At 34.6% G+C, this 26,826-nt stretch overlaps 1 protein-coding gene across 4 annotated transcripts in view; it reads right to left on the minus strand.

Annotated features, from left to right (window-relative positions):
* Nucleotides 1-2,340: 2,340 nt before the first annotated feature.
* Nucleotides 2,341-26,826, minus strand: part of LOC123556594 (protein KIBRA-like) — a 45,984-nt gene continuing 21,498 nt past the window's right edge. For 2 of the 4 annotated variants that reach the window (XM_053542863.1, XM_045347428.2), the window contains exons 17-24: nucleotides 25,944-26,148; nucleotides 24,944-25,210; nucleotides 24,592-24,687; nucleotides 24,156-24,318; nucleotides 23,608-23,681; nucleotides 23,087-23,119; nucleotides 20,074-20,201; nucleotides 2,341-17,268 (exon numbers count right to left, since the gene is read on the minus strand). In XM_053542863.1, the coding sequence (XP_053398838.1) occupies nucleotides 17,142-17,268; nucleotides 20,074-20,201; nucleotides 23,087-23,119; nucleotides 23,608-23,681; nucleotides 24,156-24,318; nucleotides 24,592-24,687; nucleotides 24,944-25,210; nucleotides 25,944-26,148 (1,093 nt within the window). In that variant the 3' untranslated portion in view covers nucleotides 2,341-17,141. Of the gene's footprint in view, nucleotides 17,269-18,511; nucleotides 18,531-20,073; nucleotides 20,202-23,086; nucleotides 23,120-23,607; nucleotides 23,682-24,155; nucleotides 24,319-24,591; nucleotides 24,688-24,943; nucleotides 25,211-25,943; nucleotides 26,149-26,826 lie in introns of all 4 variants that reach the window. The other 2 variants (XM_053542865.1, XM_053542864.1) reach the window with 2 other exon arrangements.

A 26,826-nucleotide genomic window follows, 5' to 3' on the forward strand; every position in this document is an offset into this window, starting at 1 on the left:
TACTCTACTTGTCCAATCATCCTATGAAGTTTCAACATTCTGGGCCAAATGGTTCTCGAGATACTGACCAGAAATTGTTTTCCATGTTCAGGGCCCTGTGACCTTAACGTTTGATCTAGTAACATCAAAACTAATAGCGGTCATCTACTCTGTAAGCCCTATCACCCTATGAAGTTTGAAGGTTCTATGTCAAATGATTATCCAGTTATTGAACAAAAATTAAGTGTAAATACAGGCAGATGGTCCCTGTGACCTTGACCTTTAGTTTAAACAATATTTATTTTGAATCAACATACACACAACATGTACAACAAAAGTTTACAGGTCAAATACATGGATTGGAGAACAAGATAATAGCTTATATAAATTCCTTTTCTTGACCTTTGATGGAGTGACCCTAAATACAATAGGTGTCATCTACTCTGTAAGTCCAATCACCCTATGAAGTTTGAAAGGTCAAATGGTTCTCAAGTTACTGACCAGAAATGGACTAACATGTTCTGGCCACTGTGACCTTGACCTTTGATGGAGTGACCCCAAAATCAATATGGGTCATCTACTCTGCATGCCCAATCATCTTATGAAGTTTCAACATTCTGGGTCAAGTGGTTCTCAAGTTATTGATCGGAAATGGTTTTCCATGTTCAGGCCCCTGTGATCTTGACCTTTTAACAGAGTGACCCCAACATCAATAGGGGTCATCTTCTTTGTATGTCCATTCACCTTATGAAGTTTCAACATTCTGGGTCAAGTGTTTCTCAAGTTATTGATCAGAAATGGTTTTCCATGTTCAGGCCCCTGTGACCTTGACTTTTGATGGAGTGATCCTCAAAACAATAGGGGTCGTCTACTCCATAAGCTCTGCCACACTATGAAGTTTAAAGGTTCTACGTCAAACGGTTCTCCAGCTATAGACCGGAAATGAAAGTGTGACGGACAGGGCAAAAAAAAAACATAATAAGAATGTCATGGCACTTGTCCCGAAACTTTCCGAACATCTCTCGTATACTGAACCTAAAACAATAGTGTTAATCTCCTGACTACAGACAACCATACTATAAAGCTTAAAGTTAGTAGGCCCAAGAGTTCTCAAACTGTTTCATTCTCGAGGTCACCATGACCTTGGTCTTTGACCTAGCGACCTTCAAATCATAAAGGTACATTTACTTATCATAGACAATCATCCTATGAAGTTTGACGGTTGTAAGTCAAAGTATTCTTAAGGTATAGAGCAGAAGCAATTTTCCGTTTCGAAGTCACTGTGACCTTGATCTTTGACCTACTGACTCCTAAAATAATGGGCTCATCTATTAACCACAGGCAATCATCCTGTGCCATTTGATTGTAGGTCAAAGCAACCTATATTGAACAGAAACAGTTTTGAGGTCTTGGGACATTGATCTTTGACCTACGGACCCCAAAACAAGAGGGTTCATCTAATGAGAAAAGACAATCGCCCTCGGCAGTTTGACTTTAAATCTCTTATTTTCAGTCTCGAGTATAATGTGACCTTGATCTTTGACCTGACCTACTGACCTCAAAACACTAGAGGTGATTCATTCACTGACCATAGACAACCACCCTATGCAGTTCAAAAACTGTAGGTCAAAATGTTTTCAGTCTTGGTCATTGTGACCCTGGCCTACATATCCACAAAACAACACTGAGAGTTATACTGTAAAGTCTGTCCAAAGTGAGACCAAGCATTCTGCAGTTATTGTAGAAAAGCACAATGTGTCTCTCAAAGCATAGTATTAATAGGCAAGAAGTGAATAGGGGACAGGAGCGAAAGTCAAGAGACAATGACCGTTGGATTAATGACTGAAATACAATAGGGACAATCTACTCAGCATGTTGAATCATTCCATGAAGTTTCAACATTCTGGGTCAAGTGGTTCTCAAGTTATGAATTGAAACTGATTTTCCATATACTGGCCCCTGTGACCTTGACAGATTTTGATAGAGTAATCCCCAAAACAATAGCAGTAAATCCTATCATCCTATGAAGTTTGCAGGTTCTGGGTTAAATATTTTTCTTTTTTTCCGTGTTCTGGTCCCTGTGACCTTGACCATTGTTCAAGTGGCCACAAGAAACAATAGGGGTCATCTACTCTGCATGCATGTCCAATTACCCTATGAAGTTTCAACATTCCGGGTCAAGTGGTTCAAAAGTTATTTATCAGAAATGGTTTTCCAATTGATCAGACATGAAGTGTGACAGATGGACAGGTCTCCCCCAGTGGGAGTGGGGGTACACTGATATAGCCTCCCTAAATTTTTTTACAGTGGTATGAGAAAGCCAAATCGTTGTTTTTGTTGTGTAAAGATGATAAAATCTGGTTTACAATATTTTCTTTTTTTTAATTTTTATGCAAAATAGAAATGTATACATTTTATATTTATTACAACAATTCCCATCTAGGGTCATTCAATCCATACGTCAACACAAAATATTTGCATATATAAGAATCCTTTTTCACACAAATTAACAATGTGCAAAACATCATGGCAAAATCTCTCACTTGCTTGAAAGTACACAAGCAACACAACAATTGCCCTTTTCTAGGACAGGTATGTTTAAAAAAGACAGCTGATCTAAATATATACTTCTTCTACATAATGTAATTAAATATAAGTCATTTACGCAAGTCCGATACAAAATGTAAATATTACGTTCATTTATGTTCAATAATGTGGAAATTAAATCCTCAAAGAGTAAAACATTACACTACTGATAACCCAAATTATCTTAACGAGTTGGCATTGATCAATCAGGTCAGAGATTTTTCCATGTCTGTAGTTTTTCCAAGTAGAAAGAAGGCCCCTTTTGTAACATCTTCTTGCATTGAGTTTTATAGTATCAAGATGCATTCACAAAATAATGTTTAAGTATAAATGTACCAATTTCCTTTAAAAGTAAGCTACTTCAGATGATTCTATTCAAATATAAGAAAAAATAAGCCAATCAATTTGTCTCTTACAAAAGAAAAGTGTCCAAAAACATAACAAATCATGTACTGATGTTTCAAGTATTCCAGTGGAGAAGTACAGGTCCTTAAAATCATACTGGTACAAAAATTAACAGTTGACTAAAACCTAAAACCATTTCAAACAATTTCTTTAATATATAAGAATGTCACATTACATTGACAGAAATCCAAATACTAGTAAGACATGTACACCTTAAAAACAACTTGCTTCTTAGACTGTCTTCTTAGACACGCCCCCCCCCCCACACACCAACAAACAAGAGGACCATGATGGTCCTGAATCGCTCACCTCTTCCCACATGACCCAGTTTTGAGTATGACATCGTTTTTTCTATTATTTGACATAGTGACCTAGTTTTTGAGCTCATGTGACCCAGTTTTGAGCTTGACCTAGATACTATCAAGATAATAATTCTGACCAATTTTCATGAAGATCCATTGAAAAATATGGTCTCTAGGTTTTTCTATTATTTCACCTATTGACCTAGTTTTCGAAGGTACGTGACCCTGTTTTGAACTTTACCTAGATATCATCAAGGTGAACATTCTCACTAATTTTCATGAAGATCTCATTAAAAATATGGCCTCTAGAGAGGTCACAAGGTTTTTCTATTTTTATACCTACTGGCCTAGTTTTTGACCGCACATGACCCAGTTTCGAAACTGACCTAGATATCATCAAGGTGAACATTCAGATCAATTTTCATGATGATCCATTGAAAAATATGGCCTCTAGAGAGGTCAAAAGATTTTAATAATTTTAGACCTACTGACCTAGTTTTTGACCGCAGTTGATTCAGTTTCAAACTTGACTTGCTAGATATCATCAAGATGAACATTCAGACCAACTTTCATACAGATCCCATTTAAAGTATGGCCTCTAGAGAGGTCACAAGGTTTTATTATTATTTGACCTACTGACCTAGTTTTTATGGCACGTGACCCAGTTTCAAACTTGAACTAGATAACATCAAGGTGAACATTCTGACCAATTTTTATGGAGATCCATTCATAAGTATGGCCTCTAGAGAGGTCACAAGGTTTTTCTAGTTTTAGACCTACTGACCTAGTTTTTGGCCACACATGACCCTGTTTCGAACTTGACCTAGATATTATCAAGATGAACATTCAGACCAATTTTCATACAGATCCAATGAAAAATATGGCCTTTAGAGAGGTCACAAGGTTTTTCTATTATCTGACCTACTGACCTAGTTTTTGACGGCACGTGACCCACTTTCGAACTTGATCTAGATATCATCAAGATGAACATTCAGATTAACTTTCATACAGATCCCATGAAAAATATGGCCTCTAGAGTGGTCACATGGTTTTTCTATTATTTGACCTACTGACCTAGTTTTTGACGGCACGTGACCCACTTTCGAACTTGACCTAGATATCAACAAGGTGAACGTTCTGACCAATTTTCATGAAGATGTCATGAAATATATGGCCTCTAGAGAGGTCACAAGGTTTTTCTATTTTTAGACCTACTGACCTAGTTTTTGACAGCACGTGACCCAGTTTCGAACTTGACCTAGATATCATCAAGATGAACATTCAGACCAACTTTCATACAGATCCCATGAAAAATATGGCCTTTAGAGAGGTCACAAGGTTTTTCTATTATTTGACCTACTGACCTAGTTTTTGACGGCACATGACCCAGTTTTGAACTTGGCCTAGATATCATCAAGGTGAACGTTCTGACCAATTTTCATGAAGATCTTTTGAAATATATGGCCTCTAGAGAGGTCACAAGGTTTTTCTATTTTTAGACCTACTGACCTAGTTTTTGAAGGCACGTGACCCAGTTTCGAACTTGACCTAGATATCATCAAGATAAACATTCTGACCAACTTTCATAAAGATCCCATGAAAAATGTGACCTCTAGAGTGGTCACAAGGTTTTTCTATTTTTAGACCTACTGACCTAGTTTTTGACCGCACGTGACCCAGTTTCGAACTTGACCTAGATATCATCAAGATGAACATTCTGACCAACTTTCATGAAGATCCCATGAAAAATGTGACCTCTAGAGTGGTCACAATGTTTTTCTATTTTTAGACCTACTGACCTAGTTTTTGACCGCACGTGACCCAGTTTCGAACTTGACCTAGATATCATCAAGATGAACATTCTGACCAATTTTCATAAAGATCCCATGAAAAATGTGACCTCTAGAGTGGTCACAAGCAAAAAGTTTACGGACGGACGCACGGACGACGGACACTGCGGGATCACAAAAGCTCACCTTGTCACTTTGTGACAGGTGAGCTAAAAATGACAAGGAAACAATTTAAAAGACATTTTTTGATACAAACAAGAGCTGTCTCCATAGGATGACATATGCCCCCGATGGCACTTTGAATGAGTAATTATGGCCGATGTTAGAGTTTAGGACCTTTGACCTACGGAGCTGGGTCTTGCGCGCGACACGTCGTCTTACTGTGCCACACATTCATGCGTAGTTATTTTAAAATCCATGCATGAATGACAAAGATATGGACCGGACACGCCCATCAATGCACTATCATGAAAAATGACCTTTAACGTCTAAGTGTGACCTTGACCTTTGAGCTACGGACCTGGGTCTTGCGTGCGACACGTCGTCTTACTGTGGTACACATTCATGCCAAGTTATTTGAAAATCCATCCATCGATGACAAAGATATGGACCGGACACGCCCATCAATGCACTATCCTTTAATGTCTAAGTGTGACCTTGACCTTTGAGCTACGGACCTGGGTCTTGCGCGCGACACGTCGTCTTACTGTGGTACACATTCATGCCAAGTTATTTGAAAATCCATCCATCGATGACAAAGATATGGACCGGACACGCCCATCAATGCACTATCCTTTAATGTCTAAGTGTGACCTTGACCTTTGAGCTACGGACCTGGGTCTTGCGCGCGACACGTCGTCTTACTGTGGTACACATTCATGCCAAGTTATTTGAAAATCCATCCATCGATGACAAAGATATGGACCGGACACGCCCATCAATGCACTCTCCTTTAATGTCTAAGTGTGACCTTGACCTTTGAGCTACGGACCTGGGTCTTGCGCGCGACACGTCGTCTTACTGTGGAACACATTCATGCCAAGTTATTTGAAAATCCATCCATCGATGACAAAGATATGGACCGGACACGAAAATTGCGGACAGACTGACAGACCAACAGACTGACAGACGGACAGACGGTTCAAAAACTATATGCCTCCCTTTGGGGGCATAAAAAAACAAGCTATTTTTAACAGCAACATTCAAATTTGCTTTACGTCATCCACCTTTATATATATATATCAGCTTTACTTAAAGAATTCAAGAAAAATATCTTTAACCACATTCATTGTTTTAATCAAAAACTGCCATTGACTGAAATAAAATCAAGTACTAAAAGGCACCCCTTTCAAAAAGAGTATATTTTTTGGAAGAAAGAAGATTTATATACCGGTACTATGGCACTACCGTATCACTATTATTCATACAAATGAAACAATTGTACAAAGATAACATTACTGACCTTCACAAATTTTAAGAAAGAAGACATGTAATAACAATCAATAAATGATTTGCTAACATACTCTCCACACGCAATTTCCGCCATTTGTGATTGTTAGGAAAAGACGTGCGCTTGAATTAGCTTCTGGTCCAAGAATGCAAGAATTGTATTAGAAAATGTTATCACATAGGAATTCCCTATTGCCAACATGGGACAACTATTTAAACTTAATGGTTATCACTATGTTTCTAAAATATAAGCATTGTCTATCTAGATTGCCAGGAATTACATACTGTCTAATACACGGTGCCATTTCTTTTCTAAAAAGAACCTTTCGTTTCAAATGTCCAGTAAGATACAACAATGAAAAAAAAAATACAAGGGTTTTTAGAATACTATTCAATAATTAAAAAAAGTAACATAAAAACCCCTGATATATTCGACCTAACACTGTGACAATGATGTTTCAAAGGTAACCATTTATGTTTCATCAACCTAGTCTGTAACACCACTTTTCATGATTCTGCAAGAACCAGATATAAACTACATGCTGAGGCAGTAGTAGGATCTTTTGGGTTTTTTTTTTGTTTCTTTTTTTGTTGTTTTTTTTTTTGTTTTTGTTTAAATATCCTTAATAATGTTGACTTTTGGTAAAAAATATAATTTCTCATTGCAACAATCTGGCAAAAGAACAATTTCAAATAATTTTACAAATTGCTTTCACGGAAATATTGCTTTCTTGCTAAGATACAAGTTTTATAACAAACCATTCTCACTTAAAGTTAAAATCGATTTCTTTAAACATTCTGGTGTCAAAATCTGCTGAAATTTACCAATCAAAATTGCCTCTTAACAATAAATCCAAATTTAACAAGATACTTTGATAAGTACTTTTTATATTGAAAGAGATATCAAGGAATCTAGCTGATCAAACTGTGGTTAATGATAAAGTGATTCACCATTTTAGAAAAGATGTTTCTTTTTCTCTTTTTAAAATGGATCAGTTCATTATCATTTTAACAGCAGCTTTGTTTGTCTTCTAATATCTGTCTCTACATACAACTCTATTTGCAAAAGTGTCATAGAAATTGTGTTTTCTCTAGACTTTCATCACAAAAACTTGTATGAGGTCCAAATTTTTCAAACCAATCCAGCAAAAAAATTCAAGTACATGTATATGACCCTTTACAATTTGCAGAATTTAATAATAATACCCTTAGGTTTTATCAAATTATAGAAAAAATCTTGATCTGAACATGCATAACAACCTATCTCTCCATACAGTAACAAAATATGAAACCTCATTTACCCGACACTGATCATGGAACATTTCTCCCTCAATACTGACACTGTAACAGATATATCTGAGTCAAAGTTTTCTTTTCGACAAATCTTGTAGACCCACTTAAAACTGCTGCATAGATGCACATCATTATCAATAACAAAAACCTTCTCCATGAACAATAAAGAAATCACTCATAACTCTGTACAAAAACACTGTCATCACAATAGACTTCCTATGATATGCAAAAATGAATGTATATTAACAGATGGTATGAGAGTATACAACTGTTATATTACATAATTACACTGTCTAAACAAATTATTAGAGTTTTTGCAGCAACTGCAAATATAAACATCACTAAATTCATACTTTTTGTTAAAAAATTTTGATAGAAAGAAAGTTCCACCAAACATAGACTCAAAATGAAGTAGCATTTCCCAGTTCTCAAATTTTAGATTTACTTGGTCGCCTATTGGTAAGAAGTATCAGGTACATGCATTCTTCTTGAAGAAATATATTAAACTTAGTCTATATCTTTGTCTTCTATCTGTTAAAATGAATAACAGCTTCTAAAGTTGCTGATGTACCATAAAAAAAAATTGTCAGAGCATAATTTAACTGAATCTCTCCAACAGGTATATATTATAAGCTTATTAATTCTTGCCAGGGATAGATATTACTGTCTTTCCTTTTCTAAAATGGTATGAATTTAAGTGACATTATCCTACTAGTCATCCAGGAAATACCCAAACCGATTTCCTTACTGATCTATTTTTAACCTGATAGGCAAAAAACAAGAGGGCCAAGATGGCCCTAGGTCGCTCACCTAAGAAACACTCCATAACAGTGTAAAACATGTTTAACCTAGTGATTTCAAGGAAACAAATATTCTGACCAATTTTCATTAAGATTGGACCAAAAAATTAGTCTCTTGCGATAAAACAAGCATTTTCTTAGATATGACCTAGTTTTTGACCCTAGATGACCCATGTTCAAACTCGACCTAGATTTTATCAAGGCAATCATTCTGACCAAAATTCATGAAGATCAACTGAAAAATACAGCCTCTATCACATACAGAAGTTTTTTCTTTGATTTGACCAAGTGACCTAGTTTTTGACCTCAGATGACCCATATTCAAAATTCAACCTAGATTTCATTAAGGCAATCAACCTGACCAAATTTCATAAAAATCAATTGAAAAAAACAGTCTCTATCGCATACACAAGATTTTTCTTTAATTTGACCTAGTGACCTAGTTTTTGACCTCAGATAACCCATATTCAAAATCGACCTAGATTTCATCAAGACAATCATTCTGACCAAATTTCATACAGATCAATTGAAAAATACATCCTCTATTGCATACACAATGTTTTTCTTCGATTTGACCTAGTGACCTAGTTTTTGACCCGAGATGACCCATTTTCGAACACGGCCTAGATTTTATCAAGGTAATCATTCTGGCTAAATTTCATGAAGATCAGTTGAAAAATACAGCCTCTACTGCATACACAAGGTTTTTCTTTGATTTGACCTAGTGACCTAGTTTTTGACCCCAGATGACCTATTTTGAACTTGGTCTAAATTTCATCAAGGTAATCATTCTGACCAAAATTCATGAAGATCAATTGAAAAATACAGCCTCTATCGCATACACAAGGTTTTTACGTGATATGACCTAGTGACCTAGTTTTTGACCCCAGCTGACCTATTTTCGAACTTGGTCTAAATTTCATCAAGGTAATCATTCTGACCAAAATTCATGAAGATCAATTGAAAAATACCGCCTCTATCGCATACACAAGGTTTTTCTTTGATTTGACCTAGTGACCTAGTTTTTGACCCGAGATGACCCATTTTCGAACTCGGCCTAGATTTCATCAAGGCAATCATTCTGACCAAAATTCATGAAGATCAATTGAAAAATACAGCCTCTATCGCATACACAAGGTTTTTCTTTGATTTGACCTAGTGACCTAGTTTTTGACCCGAGATGACCCATTTTCAAACTCGGCCTAGATTTCATCAAGGTTATCATTCTGACCAATATTCATGAAGAAGAATTGAAAAATACAGCCTCTATCGCATACACAAGGTTTTTCTTTGATTTGACCTAGTGACCTAGTTTTTGACCCGAGATGACCCATTTTCCAACTCGGCTTAGATTTCATCAAGGTTATCATTTTGACCAATATTCATGAAGATTAATTGAAAAATACCGCCTCTATCGCATACACAAGGTTTTTCTTTGATTTGACCTAGTGACCTAGTTTTTGACCCGAGATGACCCATTTTCGAACTCGGCCTAGATTTCATCAAAGTTATCATTCTGACCAAAATTCATGAAGATTAAATGAAAAATACAGCCTCTATCGCATACACAAGGTTTTTCTTTGATTTGACCTAGTGACCTAGTTTTTGACCCGAGATGACCCATTTTCGAACTCGGCCTAGATTTCATCAAGGTTATCATTCTGACCAATATTCATGAAGATTAATTGAAAAATACAGCCTCTATCGCATACACAAGCTAAATGTTGACAGACGACGGACGACAGACGACGGACGCCGGACGCCGGACATCGAGCGATCAGAAAAACTCACCTGAGCATTGCTCAGGTGAGCTAAAAAGAAGATCTCACGCGTCTGCCTGTAAATAACAGCATTTTCCCCACACCTGGAACAGTAAGGACAAGATACACTGCAAACCTTCAGTTTCTCATTCTGCACTGTACCACAGGCTAGTAGAACCCTGTCTTACACAAGCAGGCATGTAATATCTTTGTAAAGTTAAATATCTACTCTGGAAAGTAACCATTATGAAACATTACCATGCTTTCCAGTACCATAGGTTTCCGATTGTAAGATTACATATATAAAGCAATGTTTCAATTCTTTCATATATAAGTTAAGAAATATGTAGTCAAAATTCAAACAAAACTAGATGAAGCAGAAAGACTACAAGACAATAAAATCATATCTAAAATACCAGTCTCTAGCTAAATATTACTTTAATAGATTAAAAATGTTATATGGTGCACATATTGGGTTATATTGTAAAAATAGCCATATGGAACAAGTATAAAGTTTTCTAACGTGAGAACAAATGATTTTCAAGACTGTCAAAAAGTCTGCCAATCAGATTTCATAAACTGACCTGACATTAACCAATCAAAATACATGAAACTGATTTCAAGTAAGTCAAAAAGGCAGCCAATCAAGTTTTACAAATTCAAACAGAAAAATAACCAGTAAAAATGCCAGAAACCAAGTATGGCAGTGAAGTAGCCAATCAGATTCCTTGTATTTATTACAGGCAGCCAATCAACAAGCAAGAGACTGATATCTTAAAAGGTTCTGCGTAGCCTTGTATCTACTAAACTACCATCATTGCAAAAAAAGCATAAATAAATAATAGCACAACTAGAACCCAACAACAAAATATATATCCATAACAAAATCAAATAATTATTGTAACAAAATCAGCTGTGATGCTCACAACTCATATAGTGAAGACCAAAGATGCCCACTCCCCCTTGATTTCAATGTAATTATTTCTTGAATTTTCCAAATTTTTACCAAATGGTTTGTGCCATGTCAATTATATCTGATAAGTCCTTGCACAAAGAAATTCTGAAAGTGTTGTTTTTGCATACAAAAATAAATATCTTTCTTCTAGACTGGTTCACAATGAAGGGGTAATGTTGTTTTTCAAAACTATATGGCTTATAGGAGTTGAAATTGACCTTAACTTGTAAGAAAAAGTAACCATTATTAGAGAAACCTGTCCCAATCATACTGGCTGGGTTTACTGCAAGTATACAAGATCAAATATACACATTAAAATGATCATGTCTCTAATCTTTGATTCACATATCATGTAACAGCAATTTTTGATACTTTCTGTACAATTTCAAAACACCTAGATAAAAATCATGCATAGTCTTAATTGGCAAAGTCCTGAATTTAGACAGCCATTAAAGATCAAAACAAAACTGTAATAATTACGATAATGAAAAGGTTTACAAGTTTTCGTCATTGGTATTTTTTAAAATGACATACACAAGTGAGTCACTAAAAATTGATGTTATGCAATATGTGAAGGACACATAATTTTGTATAAAAAGCACAGAACTGTGATAAAAACATGAAAACCAGGTCAACTGGCCGTACAATATGAATATCACAATGTAAAACTTCCAGCTTTATAGTAAAATATATTATAATATCTTTAACACTCCAAAATAACAATGACAAAGGAATTGTACACATGATTTGGTCTAGATTGTGTAAACATATATGCACCGCAAAGAAATTATTCACATCACATCCCCAGTGTGAATAAAGCAAACCCTTCAACAAATATCACTGGCAATGAACTATAAAAACTACATTTTTCATCTGACATAAGACTAACCATACCATGTGAAATCTTTGTAGAATATGCTTTAGTGGTGGCCATTTTACATGTGTATGTGTACATGTAGTAAATCCCTTTACAGAACAACAAATGTCTGCACAAATTAAGAAATGGGGTCAATTACACATAAAAGTAATGCATTAAATTGTTGGTCTTTGGCATTAAATTAGTATTACTCTTTTCCCCAAAGTAATGTATTAAATTAATATTAGCAGTTTTTCCCAAAACAATGCATAAATTAGTATTAGCATTACTTTTTTTTCCAAAATGATGCATAAATTAGCATTATCAGTTTTCCAAAGTAATGCATTAAATTAGAAAATAGCATACAATGGTATGCATTAGCATTATTTCAACTTCCTTATTTCATAGCATCATTAACTATATTATGTCAAATATGGCATCACATGTACCAACACTGGGTAACTGTAACTTACTTTAGTTTAAGATCCAACATCACTTAAAGGTTTATCCTTTCAACAAAATCCTTGTAATGACATTATACATTTCAACTACTTAGGGTGTATACAGAGGTTTTCTTAATATAAAAACACTTGTCTTTTTCTCTAAAGTAATGCAGCAGTAATACTAAGCATACCATTAGTAACAATGGCATTAAATTAGCATTATCTTAAGGCTAAAACTGTGGCATTATTCATTACTTGGCATTACATTAAAAATGATGTGTTTATATGTGATGTAACAGAAAAAAGCCAACCCTACTAAAATTGTCTGCAGACTTGAATCTGATAGCTTGCGCCATGTAAACCTACACATTTTAAACATTAAGTTTGGACTCTCCGGTACTTAAGTTTGAACTCTCCGGTACTTAAGTTTGAACTCTCCGGTACTTAAGTTTGGACTCTACGGTACAGTTATTTAAAAGAAAACATATTCTGAGATTATGAGAAAAGCTTGCACTCTCTCGTATTCTGAAACTTCAGACATTTATTGAAATAAAGAAGGAAATCTTACACAAACCCATACACATATAAAACTGCAACTTCTTTATTACTGATAAAACATATAAACTGCTGGTATATGTCATTACAATATATACATTGTATCTAAAATCACAGTAAAGTTGATTAAATGTACTCTGCTCTCTACTTTTATTTAATGATAGCAATCTGCCTTATCTAGGTTGAAGCAAAACTAGTTTTACATCTGAAAAAATATAGACTTCAATGTAAATCTGATTATTTTTCTTTTCTATTTCTCCTTCTAAATGTAAAAAAAACCCTCAAAGGTAGAAAACATATCTTATAACTGTTGTAATAAATATTGTAATTTTGTTTTTGTTGGTTTTGAGTTATGCTGACACAATTTTGGTCAAATGATATCTTTCCCACATAAAGGAGGAACACGACAGGTGGCACTAACCACTTTACAATGGGAACCAAACACAAATTACCATAATTATTTTACCTAATCCACCGAAGTCAGTACAATTAAACATGTTTTGTATTAAACATTGTAGGCTGTGCAAAACAGGAAAACGTTTACCTTTGCACATATACTATTGTGCAAATTTGTAGATTAAAACTAAACCCATACAGTGTGCATATCATGCTCAAAAACTTTTTTTTTTGTTTTGAAAAAAAGTAAAACAATGTTCTTTTCAAAGGATATTTTTTACCATGTTACAGGTAAATAATTCTGTGCGTTTTAAATCTTCTAGTCCAAGCTACATTTAACAAAACAAAATCATATACATATACTGGCCTAAAATGTGGAGTACTTTTTTAAACAGCAATTTTTATTTTTGCAGATCTAAACTAAAACTAAACTAACTGAAATATTACCCTCAAATGTTAGTAATAAATAATCTGAAAACTTAACTACCTTGAATAACATTTGGTGAAACATATGATGCATTAATTAAAATGCTACTGTGTTTAGTGTTTGATATTTGTTTCAGGTTAGCGACATATTTTGATAAACTATAAAAATATGACCATGTATGTGACTGACTATTGCATGTATTTTGTAAAACACAAAGATTTTTTGTGCTACTGAAAGTTTTCTTACCATTTCCATCTGATGAGATCACCCTTATGTACTTACTTACAATTTTATAAATGTTTGGTAAATGTGTAGTCCAGGAATGATTTAGGACTAAAATGCTGGAACATTTCCATACAGTCAAATCATACTATTTCAAGGACACAAAATTTTGTAGTTTTGGTTGAAACGGCTATTTCTCGGAAATTTTTGGAACATAAATTGAATTTAAAATTCATTTTGTTCACTGGGATTAAATGTTGTGGATTAACTAGACCATGGAATCTAAGTTCTCCATAAATATTGATAACTTTACAATATTTACACTTGGTGCCTTTAGATGTCCTGACTAATTTTTCCTTAAAAAGTTTCCAGTTACTCAGCATTTGTAACTTCACAGAAATAAAGTTATCTACAAGTGAAAATGGTTATCTTTTAAGGTATGCATAAATTAAAGAGATCATTATGAAATATCGTAACTGCTGGATACTATGTAATTCAGAGCTGTATATAGTGGGGTTTATATATCCGTATTTTGTACTACTACCATGAACAGTGATCACTTGATTTTTAAATGAAAGAAAATGTGTACTGTAGGCGTACATTTATTAGCGCGGCAAAAATTTAGCGCAAACGCAATTTTTGGTGAAATATCTAATTAATGCGTGGACGTGAATTAGCGCTCTCGCGAGACCGCTAATTTCTAATTTTAGTGCTGTCCGAGATGAGGCTCTCGGAGGTTTACGGAGATTCACGAAGATTTTCAGAAATAAACCAAACCGTCGGCAATTTTTATGTAATGTGTTTCTGCTGTTATTATACATCATACTGATTATGAAATCAACATTTTTCACTGTTAGCGGGCTAAAGAAAGTACGATTTATTTTAAATTATTTACTTATTAGTGTTATACCGTAAATCTTTCGAAAATGCGGTAATTGGTCAGTGAATATATTGTGAATACTAGCTACTACTAGTAAATATTTGAGTAAAAAAATCAGTAGAATAAAACCTGTCCATGCTGCCTGGCTGGTTGATGCACACAGAAATGGGAAAAAAAGAATCAGTCATGACAGGGTGGCGCCTTACAGGTCTAATGGACGCAATCGAAAAAATCCGTCGGCTAAAAACTTTAAAACATGTACCAAGAATGACTTTAAGATAGTGTGCCGTGATGATACTTGTATTTTTTCAATGATACTTTCAACAGTTTTCTGTGATGTAGCTTTATGTTTACGTACAGTTTATAAAGTGTAATATTGCCTACGTAACTGTATTGTCTTCTTGTATTTAATTATAACAATCTGCGTGTTTTATATTCTGTATACTAGTTATAATTGCTGAAATAAAACGAGATTGTCACACATTTTAATCATTGAATCCCCTTTGTCCAACATGCATTTTGTCTTAATACAAACGTTCACACCTTTCCTTAAACGAGCGACTGCAACAACGGACATGCCCGAAGGTGATACGAAAATCGATAACAACTTGATCAAATGAGAAAAAACACAAACTACAAGCTTAAATATTTTATTTTGCATGACCATATATTTAAATAATAATATGAACAATAAACAGGAATATCATACGAACCTTAAAATATTAGCAAGCAGTGTAACTAGTGCAAACTCTCGAGAGTATTTATTTGCAAAAGTTCGAAGAAAACATCATCCAATGAAAATGTACATGAAAATGCTTGAACAAATTAATGCGCGGACATGAATTAGCGCACGTTTGATAGGGCTAAAAGCGTTGTTATTAGTATACACCGCTAAAATAAGTAAGCCTACAGTATACATTTCAATACATTTGACCAAACTGAATTGAAATATATTGGCAGTCAGTCGAAACCAGATGTGTTTTCAGCAGGTGTGTGTCTAGGACATCATAGAGCACTAAATGCCCTTAATACTTTAGATCTGGTATCATGTCCTATTTACGTGTTTGTAGTATGAAGCTATGATTTTAGTTGCTAATAATACTATAAGTTTGATGAAGCAAGTATATCTGTGTATGTGCTTATCAGTATGGCTAAATATTATATTTTAGTAACTTACATTGAAAGTTGAGACAAAATGAGATATTTTGATTTGTAAAAAATCTTAGACCTTTTAATAGTGATATATAGTTTCTGTTGCTTTACATCAAAGTAGTTAAAATAATTGATTTGTAGTAGCCATCGGGACTGTATGCCACTGCATTACCATAAACATCTCTTTTTTGAGTGACAAACTGGATAATGTCTAGGTTCACTTTTAAGTTTAAATTTGTACTGATATAATAATTTGGCTATAAACTAAAAAATATGTGTATCTTGTATCTGTTCCAGGGTGATATCATTGACTGTCACACCAGTCCAGAACCAACCAATCAGAGGCTCTAGTTACACAAGTGGTTCCAAACTCTGCTTTGTATCCTCTGGCCTCCGAGCAACAAAAGAACAATCTGGAGTAGATTTTCTATGCAACAGTTTTCTAACTTCAAAATATTTTTAAGAACTTTATCGAGAACTGAGCATTTGGACAGGTGTATGTTATAGATACTGAATTCACTATAACATGTCACTGTTTTTCCTGTGCTCACACTGACACAAGTTCTCCATACATGTGTACCTTCTACAAAACAGTATATGCATGTTTTGTTGAACTGTTGTTTTTTTTTGGTACAATTTCTTCTGATACTGCCATACACATGGCCAGTCCACTTTTTTTTTACTTTGCTGATAATACTATATTTCTGCCATGTTTGTCTTCAAAAGAGATTTCCACTGATAGCTCCAAACTTCAGCTTACTGAGGTTCTTAGGCATTTAATTGAAGACAGTCTTTGCCATATGGTGAGTTGACTCTCCTGTATGGAGTTCAGTAAGAGTAGTGTCCCCTGAACATGTTATGAGATATAGTGATGGTCTCCCCTGACTACTCTCACACCTCATGTCCCACTCTGCCATCTTTAAGGAGTTCCTGGACTTTATTGTCCTCAGATTGGCCGCCATCTGAAGGTATCACAGGGACCTGCATGTTGACTGTAGTAATGTATGCCAGTTTCTCCCTGCAAAATAAATTACAAAGGAAGCATTATATTGGAGTTTAAAGTTTTTTTATTATTATATTTTGTTAAAGCCAAGTCACTAAACAAACTTCAGACAGTAGAGGAAAAAATGTGACACTCGGCACGTGTAAAAATTTCCATCAAAAACTGGTAGATTTCAGCTTGCAAGACAGAATTTACATTTCATCTGCAACTCATGGGCCTTCAAATCAAGTATTAGTAAAAAAAACTTATATCAGCTAATCATACTCTTTGAGTGTAAGAGTCCAAGTAAAATCTGTTATAGATGTATGCTCGTTAAAAATGTTGGCCATATGTAAAAAACAAAAAGCTCTTTTCATCAACAGTTGGATCCTATCGCAACTAAATTAATAGAATTGAATAGCTTACAACAACTAGTAGCACACTTGCCACAGTTTTATTACAGCAGGTGGCTCCTATGTAGTTACAGTGGTGGAATTTATGCAGAACGACTGGATAAATATTGATGAAATGTAACATTTCAGTTTTGAAATTGTTATTTCTACCATATATAAGTGCATTTATACAATTAAAGCCATGGGTGACACTGGAGCACAAAAGAATCTTTTTCTGAAAACATGAGTTTATTTAACCTGGTAAAAAAATTATCCACTCATTCTGCTTAAATCAATAGCTTAAGAGGTGCTGGAACCACCCACTCTGATAAAGCCATGATCAGTGTGGTAGATAAGAGTTAATATATAGTAAAATTCAGGGTTTATACTACAACTGCAAGTAAAGAAATAAGCAGTGGAAAATATGATCTGAATATATCTGGCAATGTTCTGCAACAGAAAATCAACAACAAGGCTATAAACTGAAAGGGAGACTTCAGTAAACAGCAATATTTCATCACACACCATATATATCAAACTGCATCATACAACTGGCAGTCCTGACAAAATGTAAGACACAGAGAGTGAAGTTTTTCTGGTCATCAGTCAATTTCATCCACTCATGAAAATCCTCATACTTGGTACACGTTACAAATGCAAGACTAATTGTGTAACTGATTTGAAATGTCTAAAACAAACGATCAAAGATGAATAGTTATTTTTCATCTGAAAACTTCCATGCCTTGTTTATCATGCAAAGGACAGCTAAAGCCATGTACAAAGTTTTCTTTCAGGACATCAAGCTATTAGACATATTATATACAATTTTCAGCACTCATGAACACCACACAAAATGTTCAATTTCAAAGTAGATAAACAAGATTTACCACTGGATCTTGATAATTTCTGTAAAATTACAGCATGACATTAGCATCCTTTACATATTTAAAGGACAGGATGATATATGACCATTATGAATCGTATAGACTTGGGATATACTGACATAAAGATTTGGAATGAAAGAAACCTTGCACAATATTAGCAAATAATTTCCCTAAGAAAATGTTTTTAACCTTTACCCTGCTAAATTTCTAAAATGGACTGGTCAGTCATTCAGTATCGGCAGTATTACTTCCTATTCAAAGACGTGTTCACTAAAAATTTACTGACTGAATAGCAACTAGTGCAGACCCATGCAGGCTGATCTTGGTCTGCACTGGTTGCAAAGGCAGAATCACTTGCCACCAGCAGGCTAAAGGTTAAGTAACTTCTATCCCCTTACAACCATTTCGCAAGCAAAAGTAGTCAGTCTAACCAGTATCACTAAACTGGAGCCAACTTCATATTACAATGGGGATTTGAAATTATTTTAAAATACCTGTAAAACTCATGTAAAATTTCAAACATATCATGTGTAAAGCATGGTTGTAAGAACATATGAGCCATGCCATGGGAAAACCAACATAGTTGGTATGCAACCAGCATCGATCCAGACCAGCCTGCGCATCTGCGCAGTCTGGTCAGACTCCATGCTGTTCGCTAATAGTTTAAAAGCGAACAGCATGGAGCCTGACCAGACTGCGCGGATGCGCAGGCTGGTCTTGATCCATGCTGGTCGCATACCCACTATGTTGGTTTTCTCATGGCACGGCTCATATTTCCTTTCAGCAGAAATGTCTCTAAAAACCTTTTTGTGTTTCTTGCAGTGAAATCAGTTTCCCCTTTATTAGATGTAGTTTCTTCCCATGTAATGTAAGTACAAATGTATACACATTTTCAGAACTGAGATACTTCAGACGCTTCTTCAAATATTCTTAGAAAATCTTCACATTATGTAATTTGTCATGTCAGTGCTGACCTGCTTCTTTATGTCAATGCAGTTAACAACTTTTTTATGATGTGACAAATCATTATATGATTATGTCTATATATATATGTAATAATCTTCCTCTTAACACCAACAAATACTTAAAACATTTAAAGTAAATTGTCTGTAACTCAGCTGTTATATACAGTTGTAGTCACAATCCAAATACATACACACAAACTTCATTCGCTGGAATTTTGCGGGACTGGAAAAACTTGTCTGAGTTATCAGCACTTCGAGCCTTAAAGCAATATACATTACTGGTATCTAGAGAGTTTGCCATGATCCGACAATACGTTTAAAGGAAGGGTGGTGTTTGAATTATCCTAGTTCAAGCGAACAAAAATAGACTGTATCTAAAAAATTCCATGCTGAAAAGCCTTCCAGTTCTTCTATATAACTAAATATTCATACAGTGTTATACATTTATGAATGTGTGGCAATTTAAACCTAGTATATATACAAACTGACAAATTTATTTTCTGTTTATAAAGATCCTACAGTAAATGTTTTTACTTTCAAATGTGAAATCTTTAAGAAACACGCTAGCTTTTTCATCAACAACAGGGAAATTTTTTTTACCTAAATGAAGTAGTGAGTGCGTTGGGATGGTTACGTTTTAACCGGTGTACGTCTCGTGTAACTCTCTTCATCAACTGTTCAGCCCGTCTTTCTTGCTTTGTCATTTGGCCCATTTCCTCCCGTTGACGCTAAAATAACATGAAAAATAAAAATTTCATATGCTTACAATTTTTGAAGAAGATTCATTTCCCTAACAAAAAAACACATTTAGTACCAAACAATATTTTAAGCACATTTTTTTTTAAAAAGAAACTTAGGTATTTAATCACATTAGTCTGTTTGGGTGTGGGCTGAAGAATTTTAGGAAGGAAACTCCAAAGTTTTGACACATCCTTTTTCTGTGTTGAAGCTGACTTCAGAGGGAGAGTAATTTCAACAAGAATGATGTGCACGCCAATCATAATTTAATTTCTAAACCTCATTTTGAATATTATCAGCTGTTAAGAATCAGGGCAATTCATGTGGTTAATATACTTCAATGTTTAACAATATATTGATTACTTTAAAATTATTATCACCCTGAGTGACACATCAGCAATTATTTACAGAGGACATGTATTAGATAAATCTAAAAGAACTGAGCAGTAGTCACATGAAATTGCAGTATTCTGCAAAATGTACATTATACGTAACAGCTATTCAACTCTTTATCTAACAGTAGTAAAATATTTACCATATCAACAGAAAACACCATTTGAGCCGTGTCATGAGAAAACCAACATAGTGGCTTTGCGACCAGCATGGATCCAGACCAGCCTGCGCATCCGCGCAGTCTGGTCAAGCTCCATGCTGTTCGCTAACAGTTTCTCCAATTCCAATAGGCTTTAAAAGCGAACAGCATGGAGCCTGACCAGACTGCGCGGATGCGCAGGCTGATCTGGATCCATGCTGGTCGCAAACCCACTATGTTGATTTTCTCATGGCACGGCTCATTTATTGCAATACTGTAATACTACAAAAGACATCTGAGAAAAAATGAAGCATGCTTCAAATCATGCTACAAAATGGAAAATTCATAGCTGGTTGCTCAGTGCATTCAAATTATCATGCTTATTAACAATTTCATTTAAAAACATTTCACATAAAACAGATATAACTGCAATATAAAATCATGGCATATGATACAAGTTCTGTTTGTTTCATATATTACACAAATTCTGGAATACTGCATCACCTTGACTTTAGTCATGTGTATGTGTATAAAATCTATACCATACCAGTTAATGAATCAATAGGAAATGGATTTTTCTGATGAAATATATGAATCAAACATTAAGTTTAAATTAACAGTTACATACAGCATACAAGTTAGTACTAGTACAATCTAAGTAATGCTTCTAAATAAAGGTTTGTTTTTTCAATTTTGTCCCTGTAAGTTGTTGATTTTTTTATTCCAATTATGTATCAGGCTATGAGAAATAAGTCTATGTAGATGCCCACTATTTCATATTTCTGATTCCTGTCACTTTTCAAGAAACTGTGGATACTTGTTTATTTCTCTATGTATCAAGTATCAACATCACTCATTCCCTGTTCATCTTCAGATGCAACCTTGTGGCAAACAAGCAAATTCAGTGAACTGGTGTCCCCTGCATGTTTCATCCTTGCATAATTTAAGTCATGAAAGTTTATTAATTGGCTACTTGGTTTATGGTGGAATTTAAGAATTTTAAAGCAATTAAAGTGCAAAAACTCCTAAGTTAGTTAAGATATCCTGACAAAAGCTGCATGAGCACACCTGCCGGATGCACACACAGACCGACAAACTGCTGGACAGACAACACAAAGTCCTGTTTCTTGAAAAGGACAGTTATCTGAAAACTTTTGTTTTTAAAGTGTGAAAATTTACATAAACTTTTCATTACTTGCTTTATTAATTGTTGTAAAAATATAACATAAAAAGACAGCAAAGCAACCTTTTATAAATAAATTTTTGAATACAAAAATTAAGAGTTGTGAAGTTAAGATATCGAAGTTATGAGAATGAACTTCATTTTTACAATATTCTAGTTATAAATCAATGGTCAGGTAACCAAATCTCACTCTACACAAGACATATGGAAGAAGTTTCTTTCATAAATTTGTCAGTGATATTAACATCTGCCCAATAACAGCGTTACAACAACCCTATAACAGCATCCGACAAGATGCGACAAGATGCTATAACCTGATGGAACTCCACCTCAGTGAGTTATCAAGGTATTACTATATCAAAGAATGCAATTACAATCCCATATAATTGTCTTATAATACTGATTAGTTCTAACAATTCAGCAATTCCTCAAAAAATTGTCAAGAAATTATGACTTTTTTCACCCATTTCCACAACTCCCAAAATTATATTTACAAGCTTGTTTTAAGATGCTATAAAAAACCAAAAGGTTCTGCAGGAAAAGTATAGCATCAGTATTATAAGTTAAGGATTTATTTATCAAATAACCAAGGCCTTTGTGAGGTTTATCATCTGTTTTACAAAGGTTCAGAGCTGAGATGCATAGGAATTGATATTAAAGTATCTGAACTAAGAAATGTGGTATATTAGACAATAAACTTCAACAAGCTCTTGTTTATTTTCATTCTAATATGCTCACAGAAATATTATTACAAACATAATGAAGAACTTCACTTGGAATAGTAGTTATGAATGGGACGGATGTCATGCGGCAATTTGACATGATAATGTTTCCCCACAGGTCCGCACATCAACCATTATTTATTTTAGAATTTACAATGCTTGACTTCCTTGTTTGTTTAACTGATAGACAAATGGAGCTAAGATAGTATTAAAGATACATGATAGCTAGACAAACAAACAGACGTGTTATAACATTAAATATACATGAATAATATGGTATTTTAATACTGTTGTTGTTTCTTAGTAAGATATAGTATGAAGTATCAATTAATAAATCTGCTTGCTGATTAACTATGCAGGAATTCAGACATTTCACAAAGGGTACAAAATAGGTACAACCCATTTTCCATGCTGAATATGTATACGTGCTTTGCTTACTTCCAGTATATGTTCTTGAAATAATTTCCATGTCTGAGAAAATATGTATGGTTATGAAAGTATTCACAATATACTTCATTTTTACTTGTGGGGTACAATTTCTCAATATTTGTTAATGAATCTATCTTTTTTTCTTCAAAAATTTAACACAAAGTAATTCTTTAAAAGATATAAATCATTAAAACAGTTAAAATAAACCTGTACCTCATATTCTCAAGTTAACTGTCAGATAACTAGCGATCTTCAATAGTTAAATTACGAAAAACAAATTGCCACAACCTTCAAATTTCTTCATATCTCCTTTCACCAATTTTTGTAACAAGATGCCTCATTATCGAAACTGCCAATTACTAATCAATTCAAACCGTATAAACAAATTCCATTCAACAGGTGCTGCTGTATACTTTCAATCTCATTAGTTTTCTCTAAAGAGAAAACATAGTTCATTTTTTAGTTACTAGCATAATTATTTATGAAACATATTGCCTACATTGTTTTTCAATGCACTATGTATTACATACCATTTTATCTGCTTCACTAAGCAGACTCTGAAAGTGTTCATCATCTGATAGCCAGGCAGGCAGCTCTGTCTCCCCTATAAAACATGCAAAAATATAAGTGTGGACACTTTAAACATTCTCAACAAAAACCTACTGAGCACTGTCTCTATTCACTGTCTGCAGACTGAATCTGCTTCCTATGCCTATCAAATTTGAAAATTCCAGCTTTGTAATAAAGAACATATTACAGAGCAACTGTTTTTATTCTTTTTGTAAAGATGAAGTCCTCTCAATATTTCTAAAACTTGTTCCTTTATATATTTTTTAACAGTATGTTTTATGTATCCCTTAAAGCTCTAATAAAATAAATGATTGAAACTAGAAAGCCCTATTTGGAACTGAAATTTACCTCCTCCCCCCCCCACTCCCTCAAAAAAAAAAAAAACCCAATAATTTTTCATGTTAAACTGTCATAAAAATATGTGCCTTGTAGCCAAAATGTTTGCTTGAATAGTTAGGGAGTTTGAAAAACAAAAGCAAGGACAGCAGAGATAATTAGGACTATATACCTCTAGCTCTGGCCTCTTCTATTTTCTTTGTAAGTTCTCTCAGTCGTGAATTCTCGTCATTCAGATGTAACAATCGTGTCTGTGATGCCTGGAGATCCAGCTCCATATCCAATGATGTTCGAGTCACAACCTTACCCCCTCTTAACCCAACACTGCTTGGGGTCTGTAAGATCAGCAAGAAATATTTTATTGCATGGCAAGTTACTTTCTGAAGAGGAACTAACAATACACCAGTTGAAACTTAACCTCACTATTAATCTACACTACATAGCCAATTCAAACTAGACTAGCAACCATTGATTATATACAGGACCCAAAGTATAGCAATGGAATTTTCCAGATTTATAACTTCATATACATATTTTTTCTAACTAAAATGCCATTTTTCTCTGTTACTCAAACAAACAATGATACTTAAAATGAGAGAACTACTTACTCTTTTCCATCTAAGACTTCTCCTTTGTAGAGAATTCCTCTGGAAAGGTCCTCGTTTATACAGTGGCATGGAACTGTCACTATCACTTCTGTTCAGCTGGAAAATAGAACAGTTTTGAACAGAACAGAACAGAAATCAATTTATTATTTAACCAAAATACTTCCTGTATTTTATATCCGCATGGTATAAAATAAATTTGGAGTAATCACAAAGTATTTCTCTTTTCAAAGAAACAAAATGACAGCTTGAATTAGCAAAAAAAAAAAACGACAGAAATCTTCCTATATGACAGCAAAAGACAACAAATGGAAATCTACATCACATTTATTTATAGCAGTACAAGTAAAAGTACCTTGCATATATAGTGAGCCCCAGGTCCACAAGCAGGTGAAAATGTTTGTGACCTTCGTATACCACTGTTACGACCTTCAGAACCCTGTGACTTTCTACTTGATTCTGCAACTTGCTGCCGTACATTAAGAGTGTTTGTCTCCTTGTCACAGGTCTCTGTACGTAAGGGATCATCCTGATCTGTGGAGCCCTCACTTGAACAGATACCCTCCAATGTCTTCTCAAACCCTCGTATAACATCTTCAACCATATTCAAACCTGTATAATCCTGGAACAATAAGGATGCACAACAGTCAGAAGAGCTTTACCCTGTGCTACCAATTTCATGAATTTACTAGAATATCTCATATTTCATTGTACAAAGAAATTTATCAGAATAGATACTGTCACATGACACACATGTATGATGATTGGATTTATTAGAATGACTAAAAATTCTAACAGGGAAGAGTGCGTTATCTTGGTAAAATATGAAGACTTTTCACATTTCAACTTACTTCATATATCCTAAACATTACTTTAATAACAATATTTTGTATATTACAGATAAAAAGTAAACAAAAATAAATCAGACTTGTAATTCTAGAATCAGTTCCCTAAACAAATCCGCAGCCGCTCATAAATACGAGTAGAAATTAGCTCGGCTAAGTGAAACTTGATGTAGTACTTGTCCTGCAGGATGAGTGCGAATTTTTACCATAAATATAACAAATTCAATACATAGTTGATTTGATGATCACTTCCCTTAAAATTGCTCAATTCCTTTAAGGTACCACATTATGATCGCATTATCTGGACGCTCAATAGTCAAGAACAAGATTCCAGTAAGTGCTGTTTTTAACAGACTTTAAAATAGACGCTGGCTGTTTTCTTTGTGAATTGCAGGATGAGTACAAATTATTGCAGGACGAGTGAAAATTCTTGGCAGCTTGTCCAGCTGGACAAGTTGCTTTCAAAGAATTTATCAAGCTCTGCATTCATTTATATCTGAAAGTGTTTACCATGTCATCATCATCTTCTATTTCATCCTCATCAGGATCTCCCATACCGAATTCATTGCCAAGTTTGAGTGTATCGTCAGCATGATCACTCATCTCATCTGGACCTTGGTTCCTTGTTAGCGTGGAAGTCTGGGAAGAGATGATGGTCGACTCGTCACTACTTTCTTCCTTCAATGAGGAGACTACAGGGTGCACTCTGTAATGACTGTAACAGAAAAACAAGAGCTGTCAGTGGACAGCGCGCTCGACTATTCTCAGTGCTTGATAGTATAATATAAGCAATGAGTAAAACTTTAACATTACAATAAGCATATTCTAAGTCGAAAAGGGGCCATAATTCAGTCAAAATGCTTGATAGAGTTGCCTCCTTCTTTTTACAGTCTGGGGTCATGATTGTAAACAAGTATGCAAAATATGAAAGCATATCTCAATGGACTTTGCAAATATTTGGGGTAGTACGCAAACTTTAACATTTATTCTAAGTCGAAATCGGGCCATAATTCAGTCAAAATGCTTGATAGAGTTGCCTCCTCCTTTTTGCAGACTGGGGTCATGATGGTAAACAAGTATGCAAAATATGAAAGCAATATCTCAATGGACTTTGAAAATATTTGGGTTGGTACGCAAACTTTAACATTTATTCTAAGTCGAAAAGGGGCCATACTTTAGTCAAAATGCTTGATAGAGTTGCCTCCTCCTTTTTACAGACTGAGATCATGATGGTAAACAAGTATGCAAAATATGAAAGCAATATCTTAATGGACTTTGAAAATATTTGGGGTGGTACGCAAACTTTAACATTTGTGTGACGCACACGCTCATACTAACGCTCACGCCGACGCCGGGGCGAGTATGATAGCTCCCCTATTCTTCGAATAGTCAA

This window comes from Mercenaria mercenaria, chromosome 5, assembly GCF_021730395.1.
Source record: "Mercenaria mercenaria strain notata chromosome 5, MADL_Memer_1, whole genome shotgun sequence".
NCBI classification, from domain to species: domain Eukaryota; kingdom Metazoa; phylum Mollusca; class Bivalvia; order Venerida; family Veneridae; genus Mercenaria; species Mercenaria mercenaria.